This window comes from Neolamprologus brichardi, chromosome 17, assembly GCF_056152115.1.
Source record: "Neolamprologus brichardi isolate AB-2024 chromosome 17, ASM5615211v1, whole genome shotgun sequence".
Classification (NCBI taxonomy): domain Eukaryota; kingdom Metazoa; phylum Chordata; class Actinopteri; order Cichliformes; family Cichlidae; genus Neolamprologus; species Neolamprologus brichardi.
In genome coordinates this window covers 19889435-19913423 of record NC_142120.1, presented here as the reverse complement: position 1 = coordinate 19913423, position 23989 = coordinate 19889435, and the positions used below count along the sequence as shown (strand labels likewise).

Here is a 23989-nt window from a genome sequence, read left to right as displayed (position 1 = left end):
ACCATTAAACTCATCCAATCTGAGCAGTTTGGGCCATAAAAATTCCGGTTTCTGTTAAAAAAAATAAAAAATACAAGAATAAATTATTAATTTCAAAATAAAGGCCAGTCGACATTAGCAGGACATGTTAAAATATGATCAGTAAATTGCTAATTTGTTCATATGAAATTATTTTACCTCAAAATTATACATATGATCATGCTTTCCATTTTTAAAGAAATTTCTTTGACATGACCCAGAGCTGTGGGAAGTGTGGGGTGAAGTGGAGGCTGTAAAAGTATTCATGTTACAATCAAGTCATATTTTTGAGGTTGATGTATATTTTACCCCAGTAGCACATGAATTGGAAATATTTCTAACATAAATAACTGTATAGTTTTTAAATAAATAATTTGTTTATATGTACATATATTAATTTTAAAACCCAAACTGGCACCTGTGGCAGCTCGTGTACTGGGACCTGCTTCTAATTAAAATACACAAGGCACTACAGGAAACAGGCTTTTATTTTTTTATTTTGCAAAAAACAGACAATCGAAAAACAAAACAAAAATCAGCAGCGCTTCAAACACTGCTATGTGTGTGTGTTTCTTTGTTCATGGCTGCAGTTCGTAGCCCAGCGGGTCGACTCCTCGGTCCAACAGAGCGAGAGACGACTCCCTCAGTTTCTGCAGAAACCTCCTCAGCTCCTCCTTAGAGAACACCTGAGAGCAAGCGAAGAGGAACAAAGAGTTAAAACAAAGAAGCAGAAACCAGGAATTTCTACAAACTTGAGTTTCACGTTCCAGTACAGCTGATGTGAATATGATCTATCAACTCAGAGTATGTTCACCCCAGGTTAAGTCTGTCCTTAAGTAGGGAAAGAAAATCTTCATCATAAATGGACCTCCAATACCACAATTCACCATGGCAACGGGTCGTTTTAGAGGAATATTGAATATTACCCCATATTTACCCCACTTTAATTTCCATCAGCTGAAGATGGAATCCTAATTTTATATTTGACTTTAAATGTAAATAATCAGCTGTAACCTGAGAGGGACAAAACTAAATAAATAAAAGTAAGAATACTGGCAGACTCTGGTAAATGCACCTTAGGCATAAATTTGTAAATCCCACATTGCCTCGTTTTCCAGTTAGTCAGCTGTGAGACATTTTTCCATCAGTGACTAAGTACAACACGATTAATGACTGATCATTGAGATCACTGATCAGTGTGATCTGTGTCTGTAGCTTTGCACAGATCTGTTTGTTTCTCAGTAATGTAAATGTTTCAGAGGCACAGACAATCTGAAAGCGGCATCACTGTCCAATAATGTCTCTGTCAACATAAACTGATGAATGATTATAAAAGTGTGCATGTTAAACACATCTCACTGGGATTCCAGTGCTTGTAAAATCATCTGATGGCCTTGCTCTGAGCTTGGACAGCGACTTCATGAATGAGAAAATAAAACTGAGTGTCAGTCAGGAGGTTCACGTGCAGCAGGAGGGGTGGAGTCAGAGAAAAAGAGCCTGCTGAAGAAAACCTGTCTGCTCTCATGGTAATCGACTCAGAGTTGAAATCAACTCTCTTTCTGGAACAAAAAAAGTTTCCCTTCAACTCAGGATTAACAAACTCAGTTGATAGCTAAACCTGCTTCCGGGAGTAATACCCTGACAAAGAAAACATAAGTTGACAGCCGGAAGTTCATACAGGCTTCGGTTACCTGGTAGAGGCGGTGCTGGTCAGACGAGATGATGTCAGCGAGCCGCAGCGCCTCCTGGTGTCTCGACGAGCTCTGCAGCACGCTGAGCAGCAGGAAGCTAAGGCGTGGAAGACACAGAGAGCGCAAAGCTGCCATTTGGTGGCTGCGCTCTGAGTCTGGCTCCGAATCCTGAAAACCCAACCAACCAAATATTAAATTACCACATGGTCACGTTATGAATGTAGCTGATGCTCCTCAATTAATCTTTTAGAGTTTATGTGTTGTGATTTAAGCAGTAACCTGTCTGTTGTCGACCATCCAGCCTCCATCCACGAACAGCAGAACATTGTAGATCCTCTCTTTCACATCTTCCGTCAAAGCATCCAAACGGCAGGACCAGGCGGACAGCGAGGCCTGAAAAACCAGACAATGCACATGTGGAACATCTGCAGTGGTAAAGTTTTTATTTTTAAATACTGATGCCTTAACTAAATAAAAAATAAATAAAAAAATAAATACCTGGTACTCCTTTTCCCTCATCTCATTGGCTACCCTCTCAGTGAATTTGGCCTCAGGTGCCAGTGCTGGCTTCTGTGGGGCTGAACTGCTGTGTCTGAACCAGTCAGTGAACGCCTCGTGGGCCTCCTGCAGGACCATCAAAGCACACGTTCAGTCCAATACATCTCAGTGAACTGGGTTATAAAAACAACATGAAGAGAGGTGTTGCTAACAGACCAGGTAGGCTCTGATGCACAGGTGTTCTCTGATGGCATTCTCGTCCTCAGCAGGAAGTGGCGTGGTCTGACTGATTCCTGACCACTGGGAGCAGATCTCCCTCATCGAGTCTTCCGGGACTTTAGAGAACACCGCCTTGGCTGCATCATGTTTCTGCAGAGCTAAGGCACGACAGACGAAGGAAGTCAGCTGACCACTAAATCGCAATTTAATTGGAACAAACAAAACCATCAATAAATAAACTGCTAAAAGAAAAAAGTACCCAAAAAATTCCTCATGATGGCATTTGACTGCTTCAGGGACTCAGCTCGGTGGGCAGGGTCATACAGGAGCCAATCAATGACATCAATCTTCCTTTGGTCCTCCTATCAGAGCACAACATCACTGTAGCCACGTTTACATGAACAAAACATCTTCAGCCTGATGAACACTTGGATTAGAAGATCACTGTTCATATGGACCCTAAATTAGCTCGTCTGATCAAGACGTGCTTGAACAGAAAACATCATTCAGACTCGTCAAACGGAAACAGACGTTGTTGGAGCTGTGTGAATTATCTGTTATCTCTCTGAACTTCATACTATTGTTTCTGCTTGTGTTTGATATAGGCCAGCTCCAAACAAACTGCCATAAAATACATAATTCCCTTAGGGATTATGTAAGTATTCTAAATCTGAAAAGTGGAGATATGGCGCATCAATGACTCAGCAGACTTGCGTATATGGAATAATATTTATGTCAGAAGTTCGGTGCAAGAAAAATAAATCCTTAGCAAATTAATTAATTTCAAGGGTGCAGGTATTCATTGCAGAGTCACTCTCTCGCAGGTAACTTCCTGTGAAAAGTCAGTCGAGTCGAGCGGGAAGGATTCAGATCCAAGAGCAGAATTACCTGCAAGAGTGTGAAGCTCTCATAGCACTCAAACCACACACTCTCCAGACATTGTGCGTGATGGCTGCTGAATTTAACTGTGCAAGTGGCCTTAAATATCTTTTCCGGTTTCCACACAGTTCACCAACACTGGAACACTCTGCATACCTCTGCTAAATAAGGCAGTTTAGCTTTAAGATGTTCCACATATAAAAAAATTTTATGTAGAGTTTTTAAAGGTTTAAACCAAAGGTGTGACACATGGCCTAATACAGTGGTTCTCAAACTTTTTGCTAGCCCCCCCCTTTTTTTTTTTTACAAGAAAATCTTCGCACCCCAGCACAAACACATCCTCCAACCACACACATAACAGAAAAACAAACCATCATTATGGTGTAATTACTTTAAGTACAGTTGTTTGTTGATTTTTGTTTTGTTTTTTACTGTGTAATACTATTCAACACTACTATCAATACATTTTTCAAAAAATGTCTCTGTGCAAAATGGGTTTAAAAACAAACAGCTGTGGGATACTGTTTGTTATTTTAACCGGGAGAACAAATTGTGGCAGCATGATATTATTTGTATCCCACTGTAATTTTCCTGTATAAAGAGGTAACATCACCAAAATTTCATTATAAGAAGTGTTTGTGAACTAAAAATCCAGAATGTGGGATACTGTTTGTCTGTGATTTGGACAGCCCAGCGCATGCTCCCAAAGCAGGGGAAACAAATGCAGGTGCAGGTGAAGCCCGCAATGGCTCTGCGCTCCCCCTACTTTAGGAAACACTGCCCTAATATATTCCCACACGTGTGCAAAGTTACATTTGTTATAATTTAGACAAATTACTTGAATGACCTCATAAGAGAAACTAAATCCAAAGTGAACACTTTGGTTGTTACCTTTGTAGTTCCCGTCTCCAGCGTCTGGCTGTGGTGCGTGAACTCTGTGTCGTCTGTCTCTCTCACAGTCTCCACCACCAGCTTGGTTATGGCAGAAACATCCAGACCTATGCACACACATGGTCAGTTTTCTTTCAGTGATAAAGGGTCTGCTCTTACTGACCTCAGCGTGTAACAGTGTCTGTCTCACCAGCTTCAGTGGCGAGCTGCAGGCAGCGGGGGCGGAGTTCCGGCTGGGTGACGGTCTCCAGGAACGCAGCATATTGAGAGATTGCAAGGTCGGCGGGAAGCTGGCCGACGTAGCTTGCCACAAGGTCTGTCTGCTGATCTTGGATCAGAAGGGAGACGTACGCCTTCACCACATCAATGCACACTTCCTCCTAGAGGCGAGAGGCGGGAACACGACATTTAAAAATGTGAACCCATAAACAAACTGATTATCCTCGATGTGAATGCCTCATTCACTGAAAATATAACTGAGCCACTTAAATTCCTCTCAGAGCCTGGTTCTGCTGAGGTTTCTTCCTGTTAAAAAGGAGTTTTTCCCTTCTATTTGTTGCCCAGTGCTTGCTCATAGAGGGTTATCTGACTGAATACTGTGGGGTCTTACAATATACATTGTTGTTATGATAGCTACATAATAGTGTTTGTGCCTTCCGTCTGTGAGCTGGTATTGAAGTTCTGCCGTGTCTCCAGATTTGTATCCAGATATTTTTTTTTGGATTTGGGGAGAGTTTGGGGAATATTGAGGGGGGGGGTTATAAAAAAAAAAAAAAAAAAAGAAGCTTAAAAATGGGCTATATATATATATATATATATATATATATATTCCTCACACCTAACCAGCTCAATTCTTTACACTCACAATTTGTATTGGGAAAATAAAAAAAAAGCCTGGAAACATGACCAAAAATGAAAAAGTTATTCACTGTTTGCAGTTTTGTTCAATAATTATTTATTCTTTGACAGTCCTGTCTTCTTTACTTTAGGGAAGAACCTGAAAAATACATTTAAAAGTGAGGTTAAAGTTACATTACATCAGATCTAATTAGCTCTCAGTATCTATAAATTAAATACAGGCAAAAGCGAAAATTTCTCATAAAATGACCTGTAAGAACCTTTAACGTGAATTTTACCTTTAGTGCCAAACCCAGGGAGCGGAAGAACAGCACAAGGTGAGTCATGAAGCGCAGCAGGTGCGAGGGGAGAGGTTTAGATGCAGTTAACCAATCGGAAAACTCCTCCAACAGGCCTGAGTGAGACACAAACATAAAGGGGTTCATGAGAAACTGGAGCTTACATGTTTGATGCGACCCATCGGGTCAGAGCTGGTCTTACCATCCAGGTCCCCCAGGATGACAAACTTCTGGATGACATGATAATGCTCTCTCGTCTCCTCCAGCACCCTCTGCGCACAGAAAAATAAACAAACAAACAAACACTGGTTTACTGTGCTGTGCAACTTCAATATGTCCCACCAATCACATTCAGTTAGAACCGGTTTTACCTTCGACTCAGATGCTTGAAGCTCCTCAAACACTTTCTCCATGGTCCAGCTGCAAGAGGAGGCAGTAGATCAGAGACGAAGCAGTTTTGTTTTTTTTAATTTATTTATTTTATTCTGTGTGTGTCGTACTTGGCCTCCAGGTACTCCCGTGGTAACGTCTCCACCTCATGATGAGCCATACCCGAAGACATGAGATCCTTCTCAACCAGTGAGTCTACCATCACTCGGAAATACGCCCACACGCAGTCCTCCCACGATTCGCACACTGCCAGCAGCTAACAAACAAACACAGAGTCAGGTCTGCCATTATCTAGGATTCGACTGACCGTAAACACAGAGGTGACTCTGAGCTGCTGATTTCTGATTAACACAGAAACTGGTTATATTACCGGTTTGAGGTTCCCACTCAGGCTGGCGTAGATCGCCCTCTCATATCTGTTTAACTGCTCCTAAAACACACATTTTATTTTGCTTTATTCTTCTCATTTTCAAGCTTGACTGAACACAAGCTCAGTCTTCTTATTTCTCACACATTTGGTAATGCATGACGTACCTCCTCGGCCATTCTCCAGCAGCAGGCCTTCCATATGCCTCTTTGTGGGTTTCCTTCGACTGGCTGCAACTCGATACCACCTGCAGAGAGAAGAGGACAGATAGACAGTCATGCAGAGGAGGATCGTACAGGTATACTGTATTTAAAAAGGTGGGAAAAGTCCCAGAAATTCCTTTACTTAGGGTCCTGTTGCGTTTCCTTATTTCTTGTCATAAATGCTGTTACAATGGTGGATGTACATATTAAATGGTAAATGGCCTGTATTTGTATAGCGCTTTTACTAGTCCCCCCTAGGGACCCCAAAGGGCTTTACACACCCAGTCATCCACACATTCACACACTGGTGGAGGCAAGCTACAGCTGTAGCCACAGCTGCCCTGGGGCAGACTGACAGAAGCGAGGCTGCCATATCGCGCCATCCGCCCTTCTGGCCAACACCAGTAGGCGGTAGGTGAAGTGTCTTGCCCAAGGACACAACGACCGAGACTGTCCGAGGCGGGGCTCGAACCGACAACCTTCCGATTACAAGGCGAACTCCCAACTCTTGAGCCCCACATGGATACAGTTAATGATCACTGTGAGCAGCAAGCCCAAGCTTCAGGAATTGTAATTATCATGGTGGTTCCTCTTCCTTTCTCCAATTAAAGCAGGTGTGTCAAATTTAAGTTTCTTCAGACCTCCCCAATGGCCATTCACACTACACCAAAGTTATTAAGTAATAGGTAAATAATTAAATGGCATAAAGACAGAAAGATGTTATTTCACCATCTACCACAGATATTGGGGTTTGTTTTTTTTTTAAACAACTGGTACACACACACACACACACACACACACACACACACACACACACCCGTAGCCGCCAGTAGTACCTGTCAGCCTCCTAGTAGACACCCCTGTTATCATCAATTTTAAACTCCTAGGTCACTTGTTCCTCAGTTATCACATTTAGAAGATTTTTTAAAAAACTGGACCTTTGACCTTGAGGTCAAGGTCACTGAGATTCAAACCAGTCTGAGATTTTTGGTAGAAGCCCCTATTAATTTGAGCTCTATATCACTTCGTTCTCGAGTTGTTGCACTCACTCGGCGGTGTGATGTCATCACCCCATCAGCCTTTCAGAGCCGAAGGGCAAAAAGGGCTATTTCTGTGAATAGCTATTTCTGTGAATTTCTGCTTTATGAATACAGGTCAGTCTGGGGAATAAGCTTCCTGAACTTCAAATAGTAATTTTACATTGTTTTTCCTTACAGATTATTCCCAATTAATCTCTGTCATGCTGACAGAGTCCGCTCTTTCATACAGCAGCATTTCTGTGTCATTATGTTGAAAAACAGAAAGGCTCAAATTTCTTACAGAATTTCTGTCGTTGCTTTGGATGGCTGAGCACAGATATTTAAACTTAAGTAATATCACTCCTTGTGCTCGTTACTTTGGGGTCAGACAGTACCTGAGGTCATGTTGGGGTCATGGTAGAGTTTCCAGCCTTCCAGAGTTGCTGCTCTCCAGGCCTGACCACAGCGTTTGCACAACCGCTGAGCCTGAAAAAACACAAAGACAAACCGCTGAAGACATGAACAGGAAATGAAACTTCACAGCATCCACCAGACACCATCAAAACTTTTCATTACGTGCTCCAAGCTCCTCTCAGCTTTCCTGTCCTTATGATGCATCTAAGAGATTGGAAGATCCTCCATGATGTCTCAGGTAAGATCACCCTAAGCACCAGCACGACACCAATAAAGTGCACTATTAAATTATCTGCCTCTGATTATCCTGAAGCCACCGGGCTTTACAGCTTTCCTGGTGGAAATCCTTCAGAGCTTATACATTTTCTGGATCATAGCAGAGAGAAACAACTAAAAGCTTGACTTGTTTCAGTTTTTAAACAAAACACTGAGTGTGTTTTGATTTTTTGTTACCCTGACTGAAGAGGCTGGGATGAGAATTAGAGCGTGAACCTGAGACTACAGTTCCCACTCCGGGTAGCAATGAGTTTCAAGACTGGTTTCAGTCTTATATAGCACTAAGTTGAATAATAATAATTGAATAATAATAAAAACATTAGTTTATTGATGCCCCTCTATCCCCTGCTGTGCGTCTCAATGTCTCTTCACCTCCTCAGTCATCCCCGCTCTAATCAGTGTGAACAGGTTCTTCAGCAGCCGGGCGTCGTCCTCTCTGTCCAGGTCAGCCAGGGGGCGCTGCTGCCGGAGGGGGGCATCTGGGTCCTAAACACACAAACATTATGGACACATTCAGAAACATAGGGGACAAAGAAATTATGTGATTATGTTTGCAGTAACAGGCCTCACCAGCTCAGTGACCAGAGGGACTGTGAAGGTGGTGCCGCTCTTCCTCCTCATCTTCAGTGCGTGGAGAGTATTCTCCCTAAAACATAAATACCCCACCAATGACTTTAATGCACATAACAATGTGGGCTTTATGCTTACATAAATAAACAAAGGGGCTCACCAGCACACATTTTTGGCGTAGTATTCGATGTTATCAGAGAAATCTCCAATCTGATCCTTGGCAATGCTCTCCAGCCAATCAACGACCAGCTGCAACACAGCAACCACCAGGGAAACAATTAGCCTTACAATCGACCCACCACACTAACACCGGTGAACATCCAGGGAGTGGACATTGAGATAGTGGACTCGTATAGGTACCTGGGTGTTCATTTGAATAATAAATTAGACTGGAGACACAACACTGATGCTCTTTACATGAAGGGTCAGAGCAGACTCTACCTGCTGAGGCGGCTGAGGTCAGTTGGAGTCCAGAGAGTGCTTTTAAAGACCTTCTATCACTCTGTGGTGGCATCTGTCATTTTTTACAGTGTTGTATATTGGAGCAGCAGTTTATCAGCAGCTGAGAGGAAGAGGTTGGATAAACGCATTAAGAAGGCCAGCTCTGTTCTGGGATGCACCCTGGACCCAGTGCAGGTGGTGGGAGACAGAAGGACTCTGGCCAAAATAACTTCTCTGATGGACAGAGTCTCCCACCCCATGCATGTAAATGTTGCTGAGCTGCAGAGCTCCTTCAGTGACAGACTGCTGCATGCTCAATGCATGAAGGAGCATTTCCGCAGGTCCTTCCTCCCTACAGCTGTCAGACTGTACCATCAAAACTGCTCCCAACAAACATAGAGGTTTACATCAGCGCTGTAACTTGCACTATTTTATCAACCGATTCACACTATAACCAGGGTTTGCCTCTTAACTTCATTTAATTTTATTTAATTTAATAACGGTACAGTACTCCGTTTTTGGTAACCATTGACCTTGATGTAAATTTGTATAAATTGTGTATGTTTCTGTTCTGTGTCTTGTTTGTATATGCGTCTTTCTTGCTGCTGTTACACCCAAATTTCACCTTGTGGGACAATTAAAGGATTATTCTATTCTAGACAACCTGCAAACCCTCATCACTGTAACTCTTTCTTTTGTGTGTGTGTTAGCTACCTGGCTCTGTCGTATGACGGCATCTCTCTGGAAAAGCTGCTCCACTACAACCTTCTCGCTCTCGCTGGGCACCTACAAACACAAACAGGTAATCATTACAGCTTCCAGAAGACTCAGATTCCTGCTGTGATTGTGTTGTTTACTGAAGCTAGAGCTCTGAGTCGTTTTAAAAGAGGCCAAAAACAATCCAGTATACGTTACTCACAACCATGTCTGTCATGAGGTCATCCTCCAGCGCCAACTGGACCCGATCTCTACATGAACACATTTGAAAGTTGAGCAGACAGCTAATTAGTTACAGAAAGTGTATCAGTGAATTAGGTACCTGTAGAGCGAGGTGATGAGCCTCCAGGTGCAGTTCTCCTGCTGCAGCAGCCAACGGACACCAGCTGTTTTACTATTCTGACCCGCTCTGAGCACCACAGACTGCAGCACATCCACCTTAAGGCATGTTACGGAAGACAAGAGAGCATTTAAAATGAGCACAGCACAGCTTTCACACCACATCAAGCAAACTTGCCTACCTTATCCTGGCAGAGCGCCTGATAATCATCCAGTAGCTCAAACACGGCCGAGGAAGAGTGTTTCAGAAAAGCCCCAAGGAACTCTGGGAAAAGACTGGCAGCGGCTTAAAGGAGCAAAAACCGGAGCGTTAGCGGGAACAACAAGACACCTGCAGAGTAACTGGGCATGCTCAGGTGATTTGCTCACCGGCCTCTCCTGGGTCATCCTCCTTTAAGAGAGCTGAGCTGAGGTTCCCGATATCTTCTCTGAAGAAACTTGTGTTCTCCAGACCCGAAACAGGCGACGTGTACATGCTGTTAGTCCAATCACTGTCGTCCAGATTCTACACACACACACACACAAACACAGAGCATAATTATGGAGTTGGCAATGAGTTCAACATAAATATGATTGTAAGTAATACATTGTTAAGTTCAAGCAGGGTTTGACAAAACTGATACACTGAAGGTCTGGAGTATCTGAGCAAGCTAACTGGTCAGCAGCTGGCCTGTTTGGGTTAGTGACAGCATTTCCACCAATCACAACTCAACTACCTAAACAAAACCCACACTAATCAATATGTTTTTTTCTGCTGTCTTTATTTTCACATTAAAGAAAGTTTGCGACATCACTGACACAAAGACACCATTCTTTGTGTCATGGAAAACAGTGGAAGTGCACAGAACTCACGTTTTCATTTATTTAACAAAATATATATACACATCAATAGAAAAGTGTGTGTATCTTACCAGACTGCTGAGTGCGTTTCTGGGCGTGTGAGTGTATCGAGGCGTTCGGCCTCCTGGGGCCAAAATGGTTGAAACATCTGGAACTCTGGGAGTAACTGAGACAAACAGATGAATGAGAAGAGAGTGGAGATTTAGTCAAATATAAATGCCTCTGATACCTGTAGAGTGTGTGTGTCTTACCCGCCTGTCTGAAGAGTGAAGCAGGTGTGTTCCTGAGCAGGGGCCGGGCTGGTGTCACTGTGGAAATGACAGGGCTGCCGCTACCGGGTGATGGGACTGACAGCAACAGTCAGGAAAACAAGCAGCTTCTACTTTATCAATGAACACTGTAGCAAACAGCTCCACACAACAAAACCCCAGATAAATTAAGCACTTCCACTCTACTTATGCCACCATACTAAACACAGACGCAGGCGGCAATTAGTCAGTTTATTGCATTAGAAAAGTGAAATAAAAAATCTACTTTTTTTTAAATAAAAAAAACGATCAAGAAAGATTGCTGATAATCATCATCATGATACCCAGAATCTCTTGCTGGGATTTTAGGATTTGTTGCACTTGCTTCATACTACAGATCTTAACCATGACTCAATAATCACAACAATTTCTGCACCATACAATAACACACCAACGGGAGCTCATTTATAATCCAACCCATACACCATGTCCCACCTGGACTGTGTTTATGCGTTTGTGTGGAAGCTCCACCAAATGAAGCACTCCAAACCAACCAACATTAATTGAACTAGGTTATAAAGCCCTCCAATTCTGAGACTCCACCATCTAAAATGGACAAGAGGGGACAAATCACAGTTTAAATCGTAGGGTTACAGGTTCCTGTTCCCATTTTAGAAAGGTGAATGTACCATAAAGCTTGCAGCTACATTTCCACCTTTCCCCTTTATTAAGAGACCCATCAGCAGCTGCTGGGTTGAGTGGGTTGGTGTAGGGGCTGAACAGGAATCAAGTTAAAGTCTTTCTGCAGCAGGATACAGGCCACTTTCTTCCTCCTCCTGCGGGCAGCAACCGTTACCTCGTCGTCTCGAACCACCGGAGACGGCAGCTCACTCTGAGCCCTGAAGGACAAGATGAAGCACAAGAAAGCACTTTATCTAGAGAATTATAAACATATTAATGTATGTGCAGTTCAGAGGCTTTTACACCACTGAATTTACATCTTCTTTTCTTTCTCTGCTCTCTTTAGGGGTTGCGACATTAGATCATCTCCCTACCCGTCATCCTTTCCCAAAAATTCTCCTCTCCAAGTCCACCTTTACACCATCCGTGAATCTGCAGAGACCATCTTCAACATCCTTTGTCGAATATATGCACCATCCCTCCTCTGCACATGTTAAAACCATCTCAGCCGAGCTGTCCTTGTATCTAATCCTGTCCATCCTGGTCACTTCAGCTTGACAACCTATTTTTTCATTGCCACCGTCTCCAAACCATACATTTTGGCAGGTCTCACTAAGATCCTGTAAACCTGCCCTTTCGTGAAGCCATATTGCTTCTTGCTTTTTAATCACCTCACTCCTTAGCTTCAGCATCTCTTTCCCCAGAGCTTTATGGTATGGCTCATCATCTTTATCTCTCTGTAGCTGCCACAGCTCTGGACATCAACCTTGTTCTTGACATTATATGTAAATCTTTAAATTACTAGAAGCAGTCAAAAGAAGACAAAAGACAATTTAATTTTCTAATCACTTGTCAAAGTTTACAGTTTTTTTCAACACAAAAAGCCGTGGCACTTCCCGACGGTTCTCTTTAAAAAACAATTTTAGTCACTGGCTTTAACTGTGCCTAAACTAACAAGAAGCGTCACAGTTCTGTGTGAACCCATGTATTGTAAATAAAACAACTACAGCAAACAATTTTGCCACGATATATATAGCTGAGAGCATATCAAAAGTTAGTACTCATAAAACAACAACATACTGCAATCTTTATAACACTTAACGTAGTTCAGTTATAACCTCGTAAATCTAACTTTACGTAATACTTCCCTAATTGCGGTAGTTCTTCCAAAATACTGGCTGCTAACAGCTCTACTAAACCACTAGTTCTTATTTTATTCACCCTAGAAAGCAGCTCTTGTTACCGACTGTCAACTGTACCCAAACCAGAGCATTTAGCCGGTTAGCATCGCCACTCACTGTGAACGGCAGCATTAGCGCTGTTAGCATTGTTAACGTTAGCTAGCAAAGTTGAAGTCCCGGAATTTAGCACACTCGCGGACTAAATAAAAGGCCAACGGTCTGTAATCACCAGACACATGCCCAACTAACCATACATAAGAGTAAAATGTGTATAACTGCTGAATAACGCTTAAAAATAATGTTTTTACCAGTCCATAGCGGTGAGTTGTCAGTTCCCGCTTCACGAGGTTTAACAGGGCTGCTTCTTCTACTTCTTTTCAATTCTCAGCAGACTGCGTCTCTTAATTCACACTGCTGCCCCCACGAGTTGTAATTAGATTGCATCCAGCCTTGTATATGTTTCCACTGTTTGTTTGTTTTTTTGTAAACTTAAGCATTTTATTAATCATAGAAAAAAAAATCAAAATCTGATTACGTCCAGATCTATTGAATCACTAAAAGAGAACCTGTCTGATGTAAGCTAAAAGATCTCAAAGCAACACATAACGCCACGATATAAAGAAATGAATAAGAACCAAAGTCACTGACATCTATCACTGTAGAAGGGGTTACAAAGATATTTCCAAGTCTTTGGGACTCCAGTGAACCACAGTGACATCTATTATCCACAGAACTTGCAACAGTAGTGAAAATTCCCAGGAGTTGCCAGCCAAAAAATCTTCCAAGAGCCCATCAATGACTCATCCAGGAGGTCACAAAAGCCCCTGAACAACATCTAAAGAACTGCAGGCCTCACCTTCCCCACTTAAGGTGAGAGTTCAACAATAAGAAAACAGCTGGGCAAAAATGGCGAGTTCCAAGGAGAAAACCACTGACCAAAGACAGGCCAAAGGCTAGTCTCATATTAACCAAAAAAAACCCCATCTTGATGATCCCAAAGTCCACAGAATATTCTGGGGAAAATATACTTTTGGAAGGTTTAAGTCCTGTTACACCTCACATAAAACTAACACCACATTTCATAAAAAGACCATCATACTAACAGTCAAACATGGTGGTAGTGTGAATGTCTGGGGCTGCTGCCCTTTAGGTTCTTTGTGTGGCCCAGTCAGTTTGGACTTAAATCAGACTGAGATGCTTTGGCACGGACTTAAACAGGCTGGAAAACCCTTCAGCAATTCTGCAATTCTGCACCCGGCTTAGTTTCTCTATGGAGGGAGACATCTGCCACATAGACCACCTCTGCGCTCCTCTTCCCTCCGGTCCGTTAGCAGCCGCTGTTGCTTGATAGACACAAACGGTAAACGGTGTTAAACTGGGAGGAAGCAGGAACACATTCACTCACTGGGTGTTTCTTTCCTTCTCCTCCTGCTGGAAGTCACGGCTGTGTTACGATCTGCGGAAGAGCAGGGAAGACATTCCTCCGGCACAGCAGCGGGGATTTGGGCACTGCAGAGGCCGGGAGAGGAGCTTCGAACGCCGGGGAAGACCGGTACCTCTCCGGGGTTTGTTTGGCGGCAGCGAGGCGAGACGGAGGAGAAGCAGGGAGGCAAATGGAAAGATGACCCGAGGTAAACTTTATTCAGTGCGTGGCAGGCAGACAGAGAAGCGGATAAGTCTTTTTTTTAAATATATATACTACGTATCGTTTTAGATGTGAGTGGAGCTGTGAACTTGAGTAGCTCTACCGGTTTCCACCTAATGGTTTTAAGTAAGACATAAAGTAAGACCGAGCATCAGGCAGAACTCCGTTATTTTAACCGTTAACCATTACAAACGGCAAACTGTTCCCTCCGGTACTCTGAAAGCTTGGAGAGAACTTAACAATTATTATGCTATTTACGACACTGGATTACAATTTAAGGAACTTTCTTTTGTGTGCTTTCGGTGTATTGGAGTAAAAACACCAGTATTAATCTCTAATATTCAGTTAGGTCCATAACTATTTGTTCACTGGGACGCCTAACGTGGCTTACCCATTATTACCCTAAAAACACAAATAAATCTATGATAGAGAGCAGAAACTTCATAAGTCACCAAGTAAACGCACTGCTCAGCCCAGCAGCACCAAAAGGCCACTACAGACAATAAAAGTGGATAATAAAAACAACTTTATGACATCTAACCAAGTAAAAGACTTGGGCAAGTGTATCGCAGTCAAAGTCTATAACTAAGGGATGACTTCATGAGTGGAAATGGAGATGATTTACAACAAGGTGCAAATACTGGTTACTATTAATGCTTATTATTGAAGTGATTGCTGACAGAAACATGAGGATGGATTGCAAAGTGTAAAGGGTTGTACTCGCTGCTCACAATCAGACAAATGGCACAAAACCAATCAGATAGCTTCAAAGTGGAAATTCATAATGACCTAAAGAAGGCTGCAAAAGTAAACTAAAATAATAAGAATGTGATATTCTTCATTGGACAAGTCAGTCACCTGATCTCAAACCGATAAAACAGCCTTTCTGTGACTGAAGACTCAATAAAACAAGCAGCAGCTGACAGGAGCTGAAGTAAAGGCATGGCGGAGCATCTCAAAGTAGTAAATGCAGCATTTGGTGATCACTGACTTTCATCCAAGTACCAAAAATAATCCCTATATTTAAATTAGTTTGCCCAATTACGTCTGAGACTCAAAGTGAGGTCTATGTATAAATATGATAATATACTTACCTTCATATAGTTAATTCAGTGCTTTTGTTAAACCTTTTAATGATTTTTTTTATTGTAGTTGTTGGATTATCAAAATAGAAAAACACTTATCTTGCTTGTAGCTTGTATTGTACCATGAGCGTTTTGACTTTTTTTTTAGTTTTAGCCTTTCTAACACTCGTATCTCTCTTTGGCCAGTGTGAGCAGCTCAGCTAAGTTCAACAAAGCTCCGTCTGAGTAACTTTAACTCTGAGGCCTCCCAGATCATGGCTGCCAGCTTTTTAGCCAACAAGCGCATTGTTGCTGGCCTGCTGGTCAACCTGTTCTCCTCCATCTGTATCGTCTTCATCAACAAATGGATCTACGTGCACTATGGCTTCCCCAACATGACCCTGACCCTCGTTCACTTTGTGGTCACCTGGCTGGGACTCTACTTCTGCCAGAAAATGGATGTTTTTGCTCCAAAAAGCCTTCCGATTCGCAGGATCGTGTGGCTGGCTCTGAGCTTCTGCGGGTTTGTGGTCTTTACCAACCTTTCCCTACAGAACAACTCGATAGGAACGTACCAGTTGGCTAAAGCAATGACCACTCCCGTCATCATCCTCATCCAGACCACCTACTACAAGAAGACCTTCTCCACCAAGATTAAACTTACACTGGTTAGCAAAGTCCCATCTGCTTGTTAGAGCTGTAGAAACATGCCAATCTGAATGATTCTTACAGGATACTGGGGTTTGGGTCATTTTGGGGTAAGTGAGAAACAATGTCAGCACAATCTGTTCCCCTCTCCTCAGGTACCCATAACATTAGGAGTGATACTGAACTCGTACTATGATGTGCGGTTCAACTTGCTGGGGATTGTGTTCGCGTCTCTTGGAGTTCTGGTGACGTCACTTTACCAAGTGGTGAGTAAATGTATATGCTGACAAAACACTCCACAGAGACTGAAGTAAAGTAATTAACTGTTCTCCACATTTCTCTCTCAGTGGGTGGGGGCAAAGCAACATGAGCTCCAGGTGAACTCCATGCAGCTTTTATACTATCAGGTGAGACCCAGCCACAAACCAAGTAAAAGATCACTGAATACTCAGTATCTAGAGTTAGATAATCTAATCAGTTTTCCTATGTAATGCTGCTTATTATGCAATGGGTTTAGAACTGGACTGCTTACTTTGCTTACCTTGAGTTGTTGGTCATTATTTATTATTATTTTGTCTGTGGACTTTATAAGATGTTAGAATTTATTTGGAACTCTATTTTGGAATTTGCAACAAGACTTTTGTACTTGTTGATTTTATTTATTTATTTTGACCAGAGACTTGATTTTGGATTTATTTCCTTTTATTGGGGTCTGAGGTTTGGAGCTTTAGTTTAGGGACATAATTGGAGACTCGCTGGCTTGTCTCAACTTGGAACCAGACTGAAGATACAAGGCTTTGGACTTGGTTCCCTTTCTTTTGGGATTTGGCCTAAGACTTTCAGATTTAGTCCCAGGACTTCTTTACAATTTTTTTGGAACTGGAGTTGGAAATTAGCCTTTTAATATTTGTTATTTTATATATATAATATTTTATTTTGGACTTGTTTCCCTCTATTGAAACTTGTAATGCTAATGATTTATTACAGGACTTGTTGATGAACAACTGGGCTTTTGATTTTGGACAGCAAACTGGATAGTGACTTTAATTTTTGTACTGTTATTCATTTCATTTGGATTATTTCCTAGGACTAATAAGTATATTTCTAGGAATGTTTGGCCTTACATTAAAACTGGAATTGGGACTTGTTATTCTTGTCTTGGGATTCTTAGAGACTTAAAATTTTCATTTTTGATTTGCAGGTTGCTGAATTGTGTCTTGATTTGGATTCGTGATATTTTCTTGGACCCACTGGTACAGAATTATGTGGGACTTGTTACGAGTTGTCATCTAGAGTTATGTTGGTACTTTTTGATACTTTCAGATGATTTGGGGCTTGTTGATGTTGGCCTATGGCTTGTCCTGTAACTTGCTGATATAAATTATTCAGGACCTATTACTGTCATGTAGGGCTTCTTCATAATGACTTGCAAATTGCCTTGAGATCTGCTGATGTTTGGTTTGGAGCTTGTTTGTACCATTCAGTTCCAAATGATGGTATTGGAATTGGACTTGGACTTGGAATTAAAAAGTACTTTGTCCACTAGATTTTTAGTACCACGTATTTAACATAGTTTTCAAGGTTTTTGTTAAAAAAAACTTTTAAATTAACTATTTAAAATGTATTAAATAAAAATGATTGTTTGACGATTGTCACCTCACCAACACAGTGTAGACTAGAGCAGTAAAATCAAACATTAATCAGCTTCAGTGTCTATCAAGCAATGTGTCTTAAAGACACATTACAGGTCAGAGACAGATTAGCTGAGAGCTTTGGAGTAATAGTAGGATGTTATTTATATTTTATACTTGATATAAGTCAATGGCTGTAGATTTTTACTGCACAGACTGTTCTTTTAGGCTCCTCTATCGTCAGCCTTCCTGCTCTGCATCGTTCCACTGTTTGAGCCGCTGACTGGATCCGGAGGAATATTTGGACCCTGGTCTTTGCCTGCTCTGGTCAGACTCAACATGACACACACACACTAACACACCATTTAAAAAAGACGCACACAACTGCAGCTACATGATCTGCAATTGGATCTAATGTCTGGGACTTTCCAAGTAATAGTCTGCCACATTTTATCAAAGACATTAAAAGCGGTGCATTTATTCTGCCTGTCTGTTCTGCTAATAGTCACATTGGTCAGTTGGTTATTAAATACTGCTATATGTATTAATAGATAGAAGTGTTTAATTTAATACATTTTGACTCATGTTCCAAGTCTTAGTTTGAGATTTGGAGCAGCTGGTAACAGTGTTTTCCTTTTCTTCTGGCTGCTTTCTTCTTCCTTCTAGATGACTGTGCTGTTCTCGGGCGTGGTGGCTTTCCTGGTCAACCTATCCATCTACTGGATCATTGGAAACACCTCACCTGTTACGTATCCTCAAACACTTGTGGGCCAGAAGAGGTCTTGCAGTGTCAGTGGTTGCTTCAGTTTGTCGTGGATCTTGTTGGAGTTTACTTTAACAAGTAAACTGAAGTAATTTGTGCAAATATGAGGCTTTCTTTGGACTTCTTGTGTTCCTGATCTCCTTCAGGGGAGTCATTGGTTTTCTCTGGCAGCTTTGGGACTACATATGTGTCAAACTTTCTAGTCTTATTGAAAGGGTTACAGAACTTCTTAAAAGGGTGTTTAAGAACTTCTTTACAGTGAACCTGTTTATGTCTTGGAAAGATTTAAAACCTCCTTGAGTCAGTTTTTGTGTTTCAGGATCTTGAAGTCTTTGTGAGGAGCTTTTTAGGGATTCAAGAACTCCAAACAAAACACCTCTTTAAGGGTTGAGAACTTTTATTAAAGGTTTCATGTCTTCTTGATCATTTCGCTGGTTTTCTTAGAAAGTTTTGAGGACTCACCCAGGTTTTTGGAACTTTTGGAAGGCGGGTTTAGGTTTCTGGTTTTATTGGTATTTTGTGAGGAGCTGTCTAACCTAATGCTCATCTAAATCAAAAGTAGGCAGTTGATGTAGTTCAGGCATCTAACTAGTGTTTTTAAGGCATGTTGAACATGTTATCCTTCCAGAAAGTCACAAAAGAGAGAAAGGCCTGTACATTTCTCCATTGATTGCTTTCCTTACACCTCTGACCCAGATAAGTGGTAAAAAAAAATTGGTGGATGGATGAATCTGTAATCTTACAAAAATGCAATTAAACAACTTGAAGAAGTCCTCAGAGACTTATGGAAGAGTTGTGGTCTTTTCAGAATAGTGCTGAGGGGTTTGCCTCAAGGTCCTCCTGGTACAAATATTTCAGATGACATTCATAAATGTTGTTATCCTGATTCTAGTTCACAGCTATAACATGTTTGGTCATTTTAAATTCTGCATCACACTGGTTGGTGGATACCTGCTCTTCCATGACCCACTGTCACTCAACCAGGTGAGTCTTCCTGTGCTGCTCTGATGAGTCAAACCAGGCAGTTTTCAATTTCCAAACCTTCTACTCTTTTCCCGTCTCTCACTCAGGCATTGGGGATCCTCTGTACTCTGGCAGGTATCCTGTCCTACACTCACTTCAAGCTGATGGAGCAGGAAGAAGGGAAGAGCCGGCTGGCTCAAAGACCCTAGGCCATCTTTACATGTTGGTCTGCTGCACAGACTCCTGCTATTAGCCATCCACAGTGAGACCGGCTGGAGATACCTCTTTAGATATTTTTACCATTTTTATTACAGGTATATTTTTAGAAGAGAAGGGATTTCATCGTGGATCGTGTCAGATTTAAACGTATATGGCATGTTAACACTGCTGTTCGTACTACTTCCACTGAGCTTCAGCAGCACTGATCCAAAGTCTTAAAGAAACCTGAAACTCATCACAAAGGCAGCTCCTCAAGTGTTAAATCACTCTCATCACGCAGCTTTAACACAGATGGATGGAGGTGTGGTTTAAACCAACCAACCAATCAAAAGAAGGCTGCAGTTGAGCTCTGTGAAAGATCCTTCAGGACACCAAACCTTCATCTGCTGCTGGAGGCTGAAAAAAAATTGCAATTACAGTAATATTAGAAAAATTGCATCATCATCTGCTGTTTTTCTGATTTTTGGTACTCACATCAGCTGTAGAGTTGAAGGACTTTGACATTTATGATAGTCCAGACATGAAGGCAGAAGACATTGATGGGAATCCATCAGCAATCTGCATGGACATGTTTAAACAAGTTTACATAGTAAATACTTCTGTCAGGTCCCACCTGTTATCCATCAACCACTGGAAGAAACCAATTTGCTTTGAAGTGAAATTTGAAGGATTTTACTTATTAAATCATCTCAGTGACTTACAGATCATGAACACAGAAACTCAGACACTGTTGGGGCTACAGAAGTTTTCCAAAGAAGAAGTAAGTGGCAGAAGCTTTTCTGTTATCAGCCTCTCTGTATAAGTGATTTCCATAGACTGATGAAAATTAATTTGATTGCCAGTCAAATACCAGTAACTTACAGGTGGTATGAAGTGATAAATGAGGTTCAATATTCAATAATCAGTTACTAAATAACTTCTCCATAAACTTCTAAAATTTGTGGAAGACTTTATTATCAGGCAGAAATAGGTCAAAGTGAACTGGTTTATAAAATGATGGTTTCTTCCATTTCTGAGTCTCTGGCTCCTATTACTGAGCTGAAAAGTGACTCGTTGCAGTTCTGCAGGACTGAGTTTGCTGTGTAACATTTTTGTGGATTTTGCTAACGTTATTTGTTTGGCCCTTCAAATCAGACACTGCCCTGAATGATTCATTAATCTGTTGGGGGGTTTTGTTGTTGTTTAAAGTCTGCGATAAGTCTAGTTTTATTTCAGATTTAGCCACATTCATTGCTGATGTAACTTTTTAAAATTAGTATTTTTTTTGATAAAATTTTCTTAGCTTGTGTAGCTGTTATTTAGAGACATATTGCATTGTTTGGGGTTTTTTTCCTTTGACTTGACCCTGTTGATGGTACAGGTGGGATTTTGGGGACGTGGCTCAGCGAAGCATGACGATCTGCTATTGTGGATTACATATCTGGAGAAATATTCAGTTGCTCAAAGAACTGTTGAAATAAAACTTTAATCTTCTGCATCTACAGTGATTTCTTCTTCATGACACTTTGTGATGTACAGTAGTCCTCAATCTGACATCCTCGTGCTGAGCATGCTCAGTAGAGTGTTCTTGTTTATATTTCACTGTATTAAGTAAATTCAGCCTGCTGAATAAAAACAAATTTAGTGGCAGTTTGCATTGTTTGAGGGTACACAAGTATCTAGATGTGGTGCTCCTGAAAAAACACCATATGTTAGTCTTTATGAGCTTGTTTACTTGCTATCATAAATATGCTATTAAAATGACTTCTTTTATTAAACGTGGCCAAAGTCTGAGCCAAAATTTCTGACATGCAGTCTTATCTACTGCATGTCTTGCTACACTTTGTATTAAGCAAGAAGGAATGTTGCATGCTGCGGACATCTTGTGCACAGAAGCTCTATGCACCTGCTGTTCAAACCTGTGTATTGGAGGCAGCCAATGAGAAGAGAGTTGGTTTAAAGGGTGAGGATGAACTGAGTTTGAGCTTTACAGCAGTAGCTTTGCATGACTGTAAAATATGGAGTTGGAAGTTAGCAGAATGGTTTAAACACCCTCTTTAGGAAGGGCAGCATTTTCATCATTAATCATCCAGACATGACATCGTAAAAAAGAACACTGTTGTCATCTGTAATAAGCATGTTATAATATAACCACACCTAAGTGGAGTTCTCCAGTGAATGGCCTCGCTGTGGAGCGCCCCTGGGTTTCCCCTCACATGCATGTGTGCCTCATTCATACCGTGCCAATAAAGCTGCAATTGTAACGTACACACACAGCAAGGCTGTGCCAGGAGGGAATTTCAGATGAATGAACAAGTGGAAAGAGTGTGTTTAAATAAATCTCTACTCTGAGGAATGAGCAAAACCCGAGAGCTGTTATTAAACTGCATACTGTGGGCATCCTGCTGCTACCACTGTGAGTATGTATAGATGGTATTCAGAAGTGTTATTTTTGGGAAGAGAGGACTAAAATGCAGGCTCTGGGAGGCTGAATAAAAATAAAAGGAAAAGTTAGCTTTAAAAGCTGATAAATACATACTGCTAAAATCACAAGAGGAAGACTTGTGAAAAGCACAATGAGAGAAAGTGGAAAACAGGAAAAGTGGGAAAGGCAGAACTAGAGCCACAGCTGAATAGTTCATTTCTCTTGGGAAAGTTTCTAACTGAGTGAAGTGCCCCTGAAGCGCAGCCACAATAAGAGCAGTCTGAATTCTGTGAATACTTGGGAAAAGTACTTCAGGTCTTCCTTTACGACCTCGTTTAATATTTTCTAAAAACAAAGGAGATCATGTGGTCCCACAATTCACAGCAAACCACCATTCAAATGTCATTAAAGACAATCAGCATAACTGACAGGTGATAGAATCTACAAATATCCAGAAATATTGAGTTTTTCATTTCATGCCATAACCCAGTGATATGTTTTTAATCTCTAAACTTTAGGCTGCTTATTCTCCATCTTCTTAATCTACTTCCCACCTCTGCACATATCCAAACAATCTCAGCCTTTGTCTGCTGTCAGCCAGTCAACCTGAAATGTCCCCACTGGTCGCTCCAAATGAAAATCTCAACATCTTCAGCTCTATTACTAGCCTTTCTGTCTTGTTGTATCTGCCACCATCTTCTAAACCATACATCCATTCTCTTCTGCTTATCCAGTTGAGGGTTGCTACCATAGGACGGGAGTCAGTCTGTCTCAGTGCTAACCACTCCACCCTGTCTTCTTCCCTCTTTCGTGCACTGTCGGTTGCTTTGGATGGTTGACCTCAAGTATTTAAACTCATCCACCTTCGCTGCCTCTACTTCTTGCATGTTCACCTTTCCACCTGTCTTCCTCTCATTCACACACATGTACACACACACCTTCATCTTTTGATAGTCTGTCTACACACCTGCATCAACAACAACATGCAATGTCACATTATTAAGGAGGCTTTTGTAAGTGGAGCTCCTCTGAAGGTGGAAGTGGATCCTCTGAAGTCCTTATGAATTTCCCTTTGCATCTTTCCTTGAATTCATAATTTCTTCCATTACGATCAAGATAAACTGATTAGGAAAAGGGGGCAGTAGGTCAAAATATATGCAGGGGCTGATTGGTAAAGAAGACACAGCTGTGAACAGCTAATATAGGGAAAAGAACAAAGGTTTAAGAAGTAACTGAAAGGCAAATAACTGACACCGGTAAAGAAGAAAGACCATAATAACACCTGTACTTGCTTGTTGAAAACCTGCAGTATCCATGTTGAGTCATATCAGGGCATTAAACAGCCATTATCAAGTGTAACCTTTTCACAGATATAACTAATACCTGCTCACAGCCCAGATGTGTGCTGATTAGTGATTAACTAAAAGAAGACTGTGGAATAATCACCCACAGGTAACCTAAAGCTCCTGTTAACTAGTGGTGAAAAATTATAAATAGAAATAACAGTTAAAATTGCATACAGAATATAATTATTTCTTCAGTAGGACTCTTTTGTCCTTCACAGTTTATATTTTATATATATATATATATATATATATATATATATATGTGTGTGTGTGTGTGTGTGTGTGTGT

At 41.3% G+C, this 23989-nt stretch overlaps 2 protein-coding genes across 3 annotated transcripts; one reads left to right on the top strand and one right to left on the bottom strand.

Moving 5' to 3' along the window:
* Positions 1–488: 488 nt before the first annotated feature.
* On the bottom strand, positions 489–13424 carry nup107 (nucleoporin 107). 2 transcript variants are annotated; one of them, XM_006780964.3, is made up of 27 exons: positions 13327–13424; positions 11973–12055; positions 11160–11255; positions 10980–11074; positions 10438–10573; positions 10251–10354; positions 10052–10167; positions 9932–9980; positions 9727–9798; positions 8732–8820; positions 8572–8647; positions 8374–8487; positions 7707–7797; positions 6257–6336; positions 6093–6152; positions 5833–5978; positions 5704–5752; positions 5535–5604; positions 5333–5448; positions 4387–4576; positions 4197–4303; positions 2686–2788; positions 2424–2584; positions 2208–2333; positions 1989–2102; positions 1710–1877; positions 489–704 (listed from the first exon to the last, which is right to left on the bottom strand). In XM_006780964.3, exons 1-27 carry the CDS (start codon positions 13332–13334, stop codon positions 597–599), a joined length of 2727 nt encoding a protein of 908 aa, XP_006781027.2. In that variant the 5' UTR covers positions 13335–13424; the 3' UTR covers positions 489–596. The 2 variants fall into 2 exon arrangements, with proteins under 2 accessions (XP_006781027.2, XP_035763364.2); XM_035907471.2 differs by having other exon boundaries at positions 10251–10355; positions 10442–10573.
* A 945-nt stretch (positions 13425–14369) lies between these two features.
* slc35e3 (solute carrier family 35 member E3) lies at positions 14370–21580 on the top strand. The gene is made up of 8 exons (XM_006780965.3): positions 14370–14649; positions 15935–16395; positions 16531–16641; positions 16723–16782; positions 18235–18333; positions 18673–18755; positions 19669–19753; positions 19840–21580. Exons 2-8 carry the CDS (start codon positions 16003–16005, stop codon positions 19939–19941), a joined length of 933 nt encoding a protein of 310 aa, XP_006781028.1. The 5' UTR covers positions 14370–14649; positions 15935–16002; the 3' UTR covers positions 19942–21580.
* The last annotated feature ends 2409 nt before the right edge of the window (positions 21581–23989 follow it).